Below are 12,730 nucleotides of genomic sequence, written 5' to 3'. Positions count from 1 at the left end.
ATATATTACATATAAATTTAAATAAAATATATCAGAGTATCTAACTTAACATATAAATTGGTTTGGTTTAAATATTTGGATAGAAAATTAATAATTATTTAAGTATCTTTGGAGTTTTGAGTATATTTTAACTATTTTAGATATTTACGTTTGATTATTTGTATATATTTTTAAGTATTTAAACGAACTTAAAAGTATCATATATATTCTGGATGTTTTTATATATATTAAATCTAAAAATAATTAATATATATAAGTATATAAATCTATTTTGGGTACCCAAAATACTTCGGTTCGGATCGGATTAGATTTCAATTCTTCAAATACCAAAATTTTGAATGATTCGGATATTTAATCAATTTCAGTTCGGATTTGGTACTACTTATTCGGATTGGGATCTGTTCGGATCTTTGAATTTGAATTTTTTGTCCACCCCTAATTAATGACATAAAAAAAAAATAACATCATATTTTTTTAAAAATGCATCCGCTCCGAGGCACGGATCAAAATCTAGTTTCTCTTTATAATAGTTAAGCTCAACCTCTCAACATTTACAACTCCTTCCTCCGAAGAAAAAGTGTGGAAGATGATGGACTCCCTTCTAACTCCTTCAACTTCTTCCCATATGCAAACTCCGGCGACTACTTTCGACCACGAAGACTTCCTAAACCACATCTTTGCCTCCGCTCCATGGCCCTCGGTGGACGAAACTCAAGGTCCTCAGCCTCCTCCCTCTGATGGCTTCGTGGACTCGAGGAATCAACAGATCATGATGATGCCTTTATCATCTCATCAGCAAAACGACAACGTTGATGGCTCCTCCGCCCATGCTCTTTACAATGGCTTCGCCGCCACCAGATCTCTTCCTTTCCACATCCCTCAGGTAATAAACCTAAACAAATCTCTCTCTCTCTCTCGCTCTCTAGGTTTCGATCTTGATGGATTTTTTTTTTGGGCAACCGATCTTGATGGATATTTATGATGAATTTAGGGGTCGGGAGGTGGACCGATGCACCAACAAGGCCAAACGCAAAGGCAACCACAACAGCAAGCGAGTGCGTCGACAGATACTGGTGGTACTGCGGTGTCTCCGTCCCATAGTAGGACTAAAGTCCGAGCTAGGAGAGGTCAAGCTACTGATCCTCACAGTATCGCCGAGAGGGTTCGAACTATTTTTTAATCATTTTTTATCCTGAATGTTTTTCGTTGCATTAACTCGTATCTGTTACCGAGAAAGGCGTAGACATTTTTAATTTTGAGAAGAAAAGTTTAAATCTTTTTTACTATTTTCTGAAAATTGTTTTATGGGGCAGTTACGGAGAGAGAGAATTGCGGAGAGAATGAAAGCTCTTCAAGAACTTGTTCCTAACGGCAATAAGGTATTTTATTTAATTCATTTTCAGGTTGTTTTTATATATTAAAGATAATCGATCATTTAAAATCTAATTCCCTACTCTGATTGAATATGCATTGATCCAATATCATTATTATGGAAAAATACAATTTATCCCAATATGGGGGTTTAGCAAGTAAAATTAGTTTTTTTTTTGTTTTTTCATTCTAATATAATTGGTGGTTTACACTCTAAATACAAAAATATCAGTCAAATGATTAAACACTGATCAGATTATTAATTAGGCTACAATAACAAAGCTAATTAATGCAGTAATAAATATGTTAGGATCTCAGTTCTGACAGATTGTTTTTTGTGTATTTACATAAATAATAATTGGCAGACAGACAAGGCATCGATGCTCGATGAGATTATAGATTATGTTAAGTTCTTACAACTCCAAGTCAAGGTGAATCTCTCTTTTATATTTCTCTTACACTCATAATTTCATTTGGTTTCATAGAACAAGATATAATCTTTTTTTTTTAGAAACTAAATTTACGATTTATCATACTCACTTCAGTATTGATGGAAGATTCTTTCTTTGTCTAGTAGTAGTTGACATATTAGACAAAAAGAAAAGCTGACGTATTTACACTATTTACATAGCAGTTAATCAAATATGGGCCTCTGCAACTAAAATTCCTTATGCTCCCTCTCCTTTAATTATTATTCTAGTTTGTCATCTACACGTCTTGCTTAATGTATACAGTATAACCTTTATTATTAATCTTCAATAAATTAATAAATTATTTAAATTAATAAATTTTACCGGTTCTAATTTGGACATGTTCAAAATTTGACATAAATCGATAAAATAACAAGATAATAATTTTTTAGAAAATTCTGTGTAAATATATGATTCCATTATAATTATAAATTATAAATTTATATTTATACATATTTTATATAAGTAAAAAACTTATTATTATATTTTATTCTTTTATAATCACGTTGAAATTATCTTTATATTTTCTTAACAATTAATATATTTTTGATGAGATTTAGTAATATTATATCTAAAACTACATTTAAGTTATATGCAATATATATTATATACACCAAATATTTTAATAATTTAATATAAATTTCAAATTTCAAATAATATCACTTAATTTTTATACACTAAAATCAAATATTTTTCTTATCGTAAAATAAATATATCTTAAAATAAAATATCTAAATAAAAAAACTTTTGTAAATTAATATTTCTATAAATTAATAAAATTTTAAATTCCCAACATTATTAATTTATAGTGGTTCTACTGTATTTCTTTAGATTAAATAATAGTGAGTCGGTGTACTAATCCGGTTTTGAATTAAATTATTGCGTTTTAGGTTCTGAGCATGAGCAGATTAGGTGGTGCTGCTTATGTTTCTTCTCAAATCTCTGAGGTAATTAATTTCACTACAGCTCCTCCTTTCAAAATATCTAGTAATTAGCATCCAAGTTAATGGAGATAATTAAGAAATATATCATATAAATTTTGCCTAACAGTGCATTTCTCATATAGTTAGATATGTTCTGCGTTGCGTATATTTTTGTGAAAAATAGATAAGTCTTGCAAGAAGTTCAAAACAGCGAAAAGACTAAAGAGAAAACATGCGTGCCAACTATAACTACTTAGGGTTTAACCTTTTTGTCTTTATCTTTTAATTTTATTTTGAAATGTGTTTATTTATATTTTTTCAGGCAGGTGGGTCCCACGAGAGCGCGTCATCCGCCGTCGCCGGGGGTAACCAGCCTACCGGAAACTCCAACGACGGCTTGACGATGACGGAGCATCAAGTGGCGAAGCTAATGGAAGAAGACATGGGCTCGGCGATGCAATACCTTCAAGGAAAAGGTCTTTGTCTCATGCCTATATCTTTAGCCACTGCCATCTCAACCGCCACGAGCCACACGCGTAACTCTTTGATCCCTGGAGCTGCCGATGTCGGAGGTAGCCCTTCTTCTTCCAATCTATCCGGCAAGACCGTACAGACAATGAACACGTTGAAGTTAAATAGCAACGGTAACGGCATGCCTGAGGGATCGTCGTCTATCGCCGTCAAAGAGGCGGTAACCATTTCGAAGCCGTGATAACCATTCTCTTTTTTACTTTTGGGGTTATGCAAAGAGATACCAAAACAAAACATAAAAAGTGGGTGTTTTTTTGATGTGTACTCTCTCAACGATGCCATATTTCTCGTAGAGTTTTGGTTCTTTTACTTTTCTTTTTTTTTTTGCTAAATTTTTTGGTTCTTTTACTTGCTACTACAAAACCACATTACATTTTCCCCTTTAAATATACCTATGTTTTATATAATAAAGTCGGTTAACGTAAACTACAATTGTCAAATATTATAAATAACATAACTACATGATCTGATTGGTTTGTGTCAAACAAAGAACAAAGAACTTATGTTCAAAATATATGCAAAAATTAGAGTTTTAAGCGAACGATAGTTTAGGAAAATATATATGGGGTTAAATGAATTTTAGTATCAACAAATTCAAAGGGTTCAGGATTGAATCTCATACGGCCGGCGGCTCAGGTTGATGATGATTAAATGTGGATCCTCATAAAACATGTAGAATTATCGGTTGTAATATCGTCTATGATTCTTCTAATTTGTAATAGTATATTTGACAAAATAAAATATGATGTAAAAGTGAGTTTGAATACATAAAGTATGAATTAGTTAGTTTCCTCCTCCTGTGGTGTTTTTTTTACCAAAACTCATGCGTTATAGGAGACTCTCTATAACAATATAAATAGGAAATTATGATGTTGCATATCTTTTTTAACACTGGATAATTATGATATTATAAATTATGAAAAATATTATTTTACGTTCAACGATTCTAGCTTTGTTATATATGAGGGTTCACGTCTAACTGTATCACATTAGCCGTCCTATGAAATTTACGTTTAACGATATTCCTTTCACCATGCTACATATTTCTTTTTGTTTTTGTTTTTAATTTATTAGAAGGTTTGGTCCGAAGCTCTAATATTCCAAAACCCGAAACTACATCATATAATATTAGTTTTGTCCCAAGGAGATTATTCAAACTGAGAACCTTTGACACAATGACCAGAATTCTTTCTAATTGAACTAATGATCTATGGTAATGCTACAGATCTCAAAATCCATACATCCTGATGTATATCTTTATTGCTATTTGACATAGATTATGGTTTCCAAGTAACAACCGTAAAGTTAAACTGTTCTTAGCAAACAAAAAAAGGAAGGCCAATATTCTTCAGCTGAAACATACAAGCAGAAAAACAAATATAATCAAAACATTGTATATATCTGTAAAGAGAAATATGTAACTAATAAAACTAACATGTAGATAATTATGTTGTATATCTTTGTTGTAACCAAGCTTGGAAAACAAAACAAGGAAGGCTTGGCCGGATACTATTCTTCAGCTGAAACATGCAAGAAGAAAAACAAATATGATTAAAACATTGTATTTTGGAAGAGAAATACGTAACCAAAATTTACATTTAGATTACAAAGAAATGAATATGAAATCTGAGAATATATAAAAATTAATGTTTCATAAATCATTAAGTGGCAGCTAAGCCTTTTTATAAGAGATTGTTGATTAGACGGATGTCTAAATTAATTCTTTTAGCATAAAAAAATTATTTAGTCGAAGTCAGATTTCCAGATTAAGCATACTCCTAGACCGATTTAAGAACACTGGTAAAAATACTCATATAGTGAATATAATACACAAATGACAAACGATTCGGCTAAACTAATTATAGGTGGTGTTAAGAAATTCACATAAATTAAAAATAATATTTATATCCAAAATATTTTTTTTACTTTATATATATTAAGGATATTTGAAAGATTGAGTGAATAATTATAATATTTTAAAATTAATAATTACAGAATTATCTAATTTAGTTTGTGAATAATTATTTACTTTTTAAAAAGTTTGTTTCCTTCATATAATATTATACATATCTTTTGTTTAGTTTTTGAAAGATTTTTTTTTTAAATTCCAAATTTGTTTAAATTTCTATCTTTATGTTAATATTAGTGGTAAAATTTTTTAATATTTAATTTTAGTTGATATACTTAATATATACGTCTACAATCATGCCAATTACTTGACACCACGTATGACCTTATGTTATTTACTTACTTCTTACGTAATAAGATAAGGTTGTAATAAACACTACATTTGACTTCCGGGTTACCAAAATAGCACGAGGGGAAGAAACCCTCCTCTTCATCAATAGCTACTTCTCGACCTTTTTTTTTTGTTTAAGGAGAGATCTTGTCTGACTTCTAAGGCTCTAAGACTTTTGGTCCAGTTGTTTGGTACGTAAAACTAGGTTCTCTTTTTTATCTTTTAGTATTGGATTTGATACGACGTTTTCATTGTTTAATGGCAAATCTCATTTCTGTAGTAAATTCGGATCGGTTTTGGATCGTAGAGTGTTAAGATATAAACCATCTGTGCTCGATATGTTTACAACTTTAGTAAAACCCTAAGAATTCTATTTATTTATTTTCAGATTCTTTAATCGCAGCTTATCATCAACAACCATGCTACAATCTGCAATAAAAAAGAAGACATCATCATCATCATCATCATCATCATCATCATCCGTTTCCATGATGCCAGACTGGTCTCGTCTGCCAGAGGAGCTACTGCACATTATATCCGAGAATGTGGAGGACTGTTTCGATATTGTTCATGCTCGTTCTGTTTCCAACTCGTGGCGATCCACATTTTCCTTTCCTTGCATGTTACGCCGCCAAAGTTACTCTCTTCCTTCCTTCGTCAACTTCCCTAGCGAAAGCAAAGGCTTGTGCACCCTTGAGAAGATCCCTTTGTTCCTCTTTCGAGTCCAAACTCCTCCTCCTGCCTCGGCTTCTGAGTATTTGCTAGGAGGGATAGGCCGAGATGAGTCAGAGGATCTGACAGAGCTTCCATCTCCTGTTCAGTGTTCAGTGAAAGTGAAGATCCCAGGATACGAGCCAACTTTGATGAACATGCGTGACGGCCAGATCTTCCCTCTTGGCCATCAGTACAGAATCAGTTGTGATTCTAAAGACTACAGAAGCGTAGCTTTTCTTCAGCTAAACCAGGAGGGAAGAGAAGAATTCATTGTGCTTCTCGGCTTCAGTAGCTTTTTTTTGGGGTTAAGAAGTTCTGAAATGAAGTGGAAGCTGGTTATGGGATTCAGAACTCCTTTATCTGACGATATAGTAACTTTCAGACGCAGGTTTTATGTAACCGTTCGTGATACGAGTTTGACTAAGATCTATACTTTCAGGATAGATCCTTTCTCGTTGCGCATGACTCGCTTGATGCCCCTGAATAATGTGGGCTCGCTAAAATATCTGGTGCCATGTGGCAATGATGACGAACTTTTCATGGTTGAGAAATTCCTCTCTTTTTATAATAATGTAATAGATTTTTCTCGGTTTACATGCAAAGTGAGTAGGCTACATGAGGAAAGTGATCTATGGGTTGAGGTCAGTGACTTAGGAGACCGTGTGTTATTTATAAGACAGCAGGGAAATGTCTCATGCTCGGCTAAGGAGCTTCCTGATGGTTGTGGTGTGAGTGGGAACTCAATTCTGTTCACAAATGAGCTAGACAATGGAACATACGTCTATAAATATGGAGTGGATACAGGAAGAGGGGAAGATGATATCAACTGTTGGAATTTCTCAGGAGAGAATCGTGTGACTATCCTCAGTACATCTCCCGTGGTGAGTTTCCGTGTTGAACACTAAGCGGGTAGAAATTTTACATTGGACTTCGTCATATGTTGGTGTTGTTTTTTATTTGTTGAAAACAATGTTTTTTTTATTGGACTTAGTCATCTGTTGGTTTTGTTTTTAATAATTAAGGTTAATTTTTTCATGATTCTTGTTTTAGTATATTTTACTATTTTAGTTCTAAACGTTAGGGCAGGACGTCGATACTTGTTACTTGGTTTATATGTGCTACTTGATTTGTACCCTTGAAAAATTAAGTGTTCGGCGTTGTTAATTCAAGAAACAAGTCCACAAAGTTTAATATATGCAAAAATAAATCAAGTATCACGACTTTTTCAAATGATCGGCCCGTTATTTGTTTTATTAGTTGGCGTTGTTGTTGGCTCTAAAAATATGTATTACCCATTAAAATAATTTTTTTACTACTGCACTATAATAAAAATCAAAAAGAATATTAGTTTTAGATATTTAATGACACACTACAGAAAATTACTTGAACGAACTAGATAGAGTAGCAAGTATATGAAAATAAAAGTATTTATTCCAAATTTAAATATACTTATAAGTTTTCGTACATTTCATATTAAAATTTTAAATTAAAATATCAAATATTACCAAACAACTTCCAAATATTTTAAAATATAGACAAGTGCTTGACTAACAAAGTACTTGATTGGATCTAGTACAAATACAAGCCACTAAAGTATCTATCTTATTAAAATAAAAGTATCTTTAGAAAGTGTTTGGAAATATGTTTAGGAGTAATCAAAAGAATATAATATTGTTTGTAAATATTGGTAGCAGTATATTAAGAAAAAAAGTAATAAATTTATGTTATTAAAAAAAATTGGAAGTTCATTATGTTATGAGAAACTATATATCTAGACCAACTTTAAAATATATGAAATTACCCCAATCTAATTACCTAAAAACATCTTTTGTCTAAAATAGTCATAAAACAAAATTTAAACTTTATATACATATTTCAAACAAAATATTAATTTAAAATTGTTTTATATCAAAAATTGATCAAAATATACATCTATTCAAAAACTGATTTTTACTAAACTATTATCCAACAAAACATTATAAAATTGCTTTAAATATATATAAGAAAAATACAATACAAACCCCAATTTCAAACACCAACTTAAATATGGTTTTAAATTTCACATTAATTTTTAAAAATATAATATATATGATTATTTATATGATGATACATATAAAATACTATTAATTATATAAGGGTACATATAAAATATGATTAATTATATAATGACACATATGTGATATATAATTGTGACATGAAAAATAATTAGCAACCCATTTTAAAAAATATAATATATTATACTTATAAGAAAAAACAAAATAACATTTAATAAAAAATAATAATATAACACTGTCTACTTACAACAAATATATATTTATATAAAAGATAAAGTAAACACCCGTGCGGGTGCACATGTCATAATCTAGTACTATTTAAATGCAAAGTTCCGATTTGTGACCCAGCCTACTAAACCACCCCCCCCCCCACCTCGCCCGATCTTGTCAACAAAGTTGGAGATGTTAGTAAATAGATGATGTAAATAAAGTATGAATTAGTTAGTTTCCTCCTCATGTGTTCTGATTTTTACCAAAACTCATGCGTTCCAGACGACTTTCAACATAAGTAGGCAATATATTATATATTCCTTTATTGTTTTACATCTGACAATTCTATCTATCTTATGAAGGTTCACTTTTAATGTATCACATGAATTGTCCTATGAAATTCACGTTTATTGATACTTTTTGTGTCTTACTGTAGGTCTTTTCTAAGTATTTTCTCCATTAATTTTCATAATAATGTCTTTTATAGAACTCGAAACCCAAACTTCATGGTGTATATCTTTCTTGCTATTTAACTTAGTTTATGGTGGTCAAGTAACAACTGCAAAGTTAAAACCATTCTTAGCAAACAAAAAAGAAAAGCCGGATACTATTCTTCAGCTGAAACATGCAAGAAGGAAAACAAATATTATCAAAACATTGTATATATCTGCGAAAAGAAATATGTAACCAAAACTTACATGTAGATAAATACGTTTTATATCTTTGTTGTAACCAAGCTTGGCAAACAAAACAAGGAAGACCGAGCCGGACACTATTCTTCAGTTGAAACATGCAAGCAGAAAAACAAATATGATTAAAACATTGTAATTTTAAAGAGAAATATGTAACCAAAACTTATATTCAGATTACAAAGAAACAAATATGAAATCTGAGATTATATAAAATTTAATGTTTTAGAAATCAATAAGCAAAAATTAAGCGTTTTATACGATATTACTGATTAGGCAAACGTCTAAATTAATTCTTTTAGTGTAAAAAAAAATCATTTCGTTCAGATTTCCCAACTAGGCGTACACGTAGACCAATTTAAGAACACTGGTAGAAATACTCATCTAGTGATTATAAATTATAATACAAAAATGACAAATGATTTGACTAAACTAATTATAGGTGGTGCTAAGAAATTCACATAAATTAAAAATAATATTTATTTCATAACATAATGTTTTATTATATATATATATGTATATTAATGATATATAAAATATTTGAGTGAATAATTATAATATTGTCAAATTAATAATTGCTGAATTATCTAATTTAGTTGGGAAATATTTATTTACTTTTCTAATAGTTTGTTTCCTTCATATAATACTTACATATCTTTTGTTTCCTTTTTGAAAGATTTTTTTAGTTCCAAATTTGTTTAAATTTCTATCTTTATGTTAATATTATATATAAAATCTAAGTGATAAAAGTTTTTAATATGTAATTTTAGTTGATAGTCATGCCAATAAGTTTTTTAATATATGTTAATAAGATAAGATAACGTTGTAATAAACACTACATTTGACTTCCGGGTTACCAAATTAGTATGAAGGGAAGAAACCATCCTCTTCATCAATATCTACTTCTCGACTTTTTTTATTTATATTACGGAGAGATCTTGTCTGACTTCTAACTTTCGAAGACTCTAAGACTTCTGGTCCAGTTTGTTTGGTACGTAAAAACTAGGTTCTCTTTTACAGTATCTCTTAGTGTTGGATTTGATACGATGTTTTCATTGTTTAATGGCAAATCTTATTGTTGTAGTAATCTCGGATCAGTTTGGGATAGTAGATTGTTATGATAAAAACCATTTGTGCTCATATACGTTAAGAAATTTAGTAAAACCCTAAGAATTCTTTTTTTTTTTCCAGATTCTAGAATCTGCAACAAAATAGAAGACATCATCATCATCATCATCCGTGATGGCAGACTGGTCTCTTCTACCAGAGGAGCTACTGAACATTATATCCGAGAATGTGGAGGACTGTTTCGATATTGTTCATGCTCGTTCTGTTTCCAACTCGTGGCGATCCACATTTTCCTTTCCTTGCATGTTACGCCGCCAAAGTTACTCTCTTCCTTCCTTCGCCAACTTCCCTAGCGAAAGCAAAGACTTGTGCACCCTTGAGAAGATCCCTTTGTTCCTCTTTCGAGTCCAAACTCCTCCTCCTGCCTCGGCTTCTGAGTATTTTCTAGGAGGGATAGGCCGAGATGAGTCGGAGGATCAGACAGAACTTCCATCTCCTATTCAGTGTTCAGTGAAAGCGAAGATCCCAGGATCTGATCCAACTTTGATGAACATGCGTGACGGCCAGATCTTCCCTCTTGGCCATCAGTACAGAATCAGTTGTGATTCTAAAGAGTACAGAAGCCTAGCTTTTCTTCCCCTACACAAGGAGGGAAGAGAAGAATTCATTGTGCTTCTCAGCTTCGGTAGATTTTTGTTGGCGTTAAGAAGTTCTGAAATGAAGTGGGAGCTGGTTATGGGATTCAAAGCTCCTTCATCTGACAATATAGTAACTTTCAGACGCAGGTTTTATGTAACCAATCATGCGGGTATGACTATGATATATACTTTCAGTATCGATCCTCTCTTGCACCTGACTGACGTGATGCCCCTGAATCATACGTGCTCGCTAGTATATCTGGTGCCATGTGGCAATGATGACGAACTTTTCCTGGTTGAGAAATTCGGCTCTTATTCTAGGGTATCAAATTTGTGTCGGTTTACATGCAAAGTGAGTAGGCTACATGAGGAAAGTGATCTATGGGTTGAGGTCAGTGACTTAGGAGACCGTGTGTTATTTATAAGACAGCAGGGAAATGTCTCATGCTCGGCTAAGGAGCTTCCTGATGGTTGTGGTGTGAGTGGGAACTCAATTCTGTTCACAAATGAGCTATACAATGGAACATACGTCTATAAATATGGAGTGGATACAGGAAGAGAGGAAGATGATCTCAACTGTTGGAGGTTCTCAGGAGAGAATCGTGTGACGATCCTCAGTACATCTCCCGTGGTGAATTTCCGCGTTGAACACTAAGCGGTAGAAAGTTTACATTGGACTTGGTCATCTGTTGGTGTTGTTTTTATTTCTTGAAATTGAAAACAATGTTTTCTATTGGACTTACTCATCTGTTGTTTTTTTTTTATCAGTTTAATATAATTTTTTTCATGATTCTTGTTTTAGTATATTAAAGAGATCTCAAAATCATGAGAGAATTCTCTCAAAATATCTCCAAATATATAAAATTATACATTTTAATAAACTATTGCTCTAATAAATGTGCTTACACAATGAAATATGAACCTGTAAGTAGACCTTGTCAACTTTTTTTTTTGTTTCATGGCTGATCTATTTTTTCAGTTATTTTTAGGGATTGACGTTTGAGTTAATTTCAAATTTATTTAGTTTTTTTTTGTGTTAAAGATTTAAATGTCATTTGGATATTTTTAAAATTTTGGTTAATGTTCTAATCGAACTTTTGTGGGTTTAATTTGAGTACATATTTAAATTTATGTAAAAATATCAACTCAAAGTTCAAAAATAGAATAATATACGGTATATAAACTTGAATAGTGTATGACCAAATACCAAAAGTTAACATGAAAATAGGTTCATTTTAAATATTTGAGTGGAGGATGGCTACGACTTCGGGTTTTTCTGTGTCTTTTTTTTACAATTTTCGAATATTATTTGTGGTTATTTACTTGTTTTAGATACTTTAGTTTTAAGCGAACGATAGTTTAGGAAAATATATATGGGGTTAAATGAATTTGGGGAAATTACATGTTTACTATTTTCATGTTACCATTTTTCATTTTTACCACTATTACAAGGACATTTTCAAAAATACTTTCTTCATTAAGTGGCAAGAGACTATTATATCCTTGTTATTTATATATATAATAAATCATTATTTAAATAAAAAAATATAAAAAATATTAAAAAATAAATAATTTTTTTTTATGTTTTCGAATTATACTTTTTCAAATTCGAACTTTTTTATAAATTTTTTTTTTGAATTTCTTTTTCGAAATTTTTTTACTTTTTTTTTCAAATTTCTTTTTGAAAATCGAAAATTATGTTTGAAACTATTTTTAAATTTTTTTTTCTATTTTTTAAATATTTATTTATTAGAATCCTAAATTTCACATTCCAAAAACCCTACCCCGCCTCTCAACTCTAAACCCTAAGTCTAGATTAGTTA

At 31.1% G+C, this 12,730-nt stretch overlaps 3 protein-coding genes across 4 annotated transcripts; all 3 read left to right on the top strand.

Moving 5' to 3' along the window:
• Nucleotides 1–314: 314 nt before the first annotated feature.
• LOC103864531 (transcription factor bHLH66) lies at nucleotides 315–3,518 on the top strand. 2 transcript variants are annotated; one of them, XM_033290463.1, is made up of 6 exons: nucleotides 315–883; nucleotides 992–1,162; nucleotides 1,314–1,379; nucleotides 1,737–1,802; nucleotides 2,732–2,788; nucleotides 3,102–3,518. In XM_033290463.1, the coding sequence occupies exons 1-6, from the start codon at nucleotides 587–589 to the stop codon at nucleotides 3,474–3,476; spliced, it is 1,032 nt and encodes a 343-aa protein (XP_033146354.1). In that variant the 5' UTR covers nucleotides 315–586; the 3' UTR covers nucleotides 3,477–3,518. The 2 variants fall into 2 exon arrangements, with proteins under 2 accessions (XP_033146354.1, XP_009140529.1); XM_009142281.3 differs by having other exon boundaries at nucleotides 3,087–3,518.
• A 235-nt stretch (nucleotides 3,519–3,753) lies between these two features.
• On the top strand, nucleotides 3,754–7,820 carry LOC103864530 (F-box/kelch-repeat protein At1g64840). The gene has a single exon (XM_033290461.1). The coding sequence runs from the start codon at nucleotides 5,954–5,956 to the stop codon at nucleotides 7,151–7,153; it is 1,200 nt and encodes a 399-aa protein (XP_033146352.1). The 5' UTR covers nucleotides 3,754–5,953; the 3' UTR covers nucleotides 7,154–7,820.
• A 24-nt stretch (nucleotides 7,821–7,844) lies between these two features.
• On the top strand, nucleotides 7,845–12,107 carry LOC103864639 (F-box/kelch-repeat protein At1g64840-like). Its single transcript, XM_033290462.1, has one exon. It carries the CDS (start codon nucleotides 10,444–10,446, stop codon nucleotides 11,560–11,562), a length of 1,119 nt encoding a protein of 372 aa, XP_033146353.1. The 5' UTR covers nucleotides 7,845–10,443; the 3' UTR covers nucleotides 11,563–12,107.
• Nucleotides 12,108–12,730: the final 623 nt, after the last annotated feature.

Source organism: Brassica rapa, chromosome A04 (assembly GCF_000309985.2).
Source record: "Brassica rapa cultivar Chiifu-401-42 chromosome A04, CAAS_Brap_v3.01, whole genome shotgun sequence".
Lineage (NCBI taxonomy): Eukaryota > Viridiplantae > Streptophyta > Magnoliopsida > Brassicales > Brassicaceae > Brassica > Brassica rapa.
Note: the sequence above shows the minus strand (reverse complement) of the source record. Positions and strands in the feature narration are given on the sequence as shown.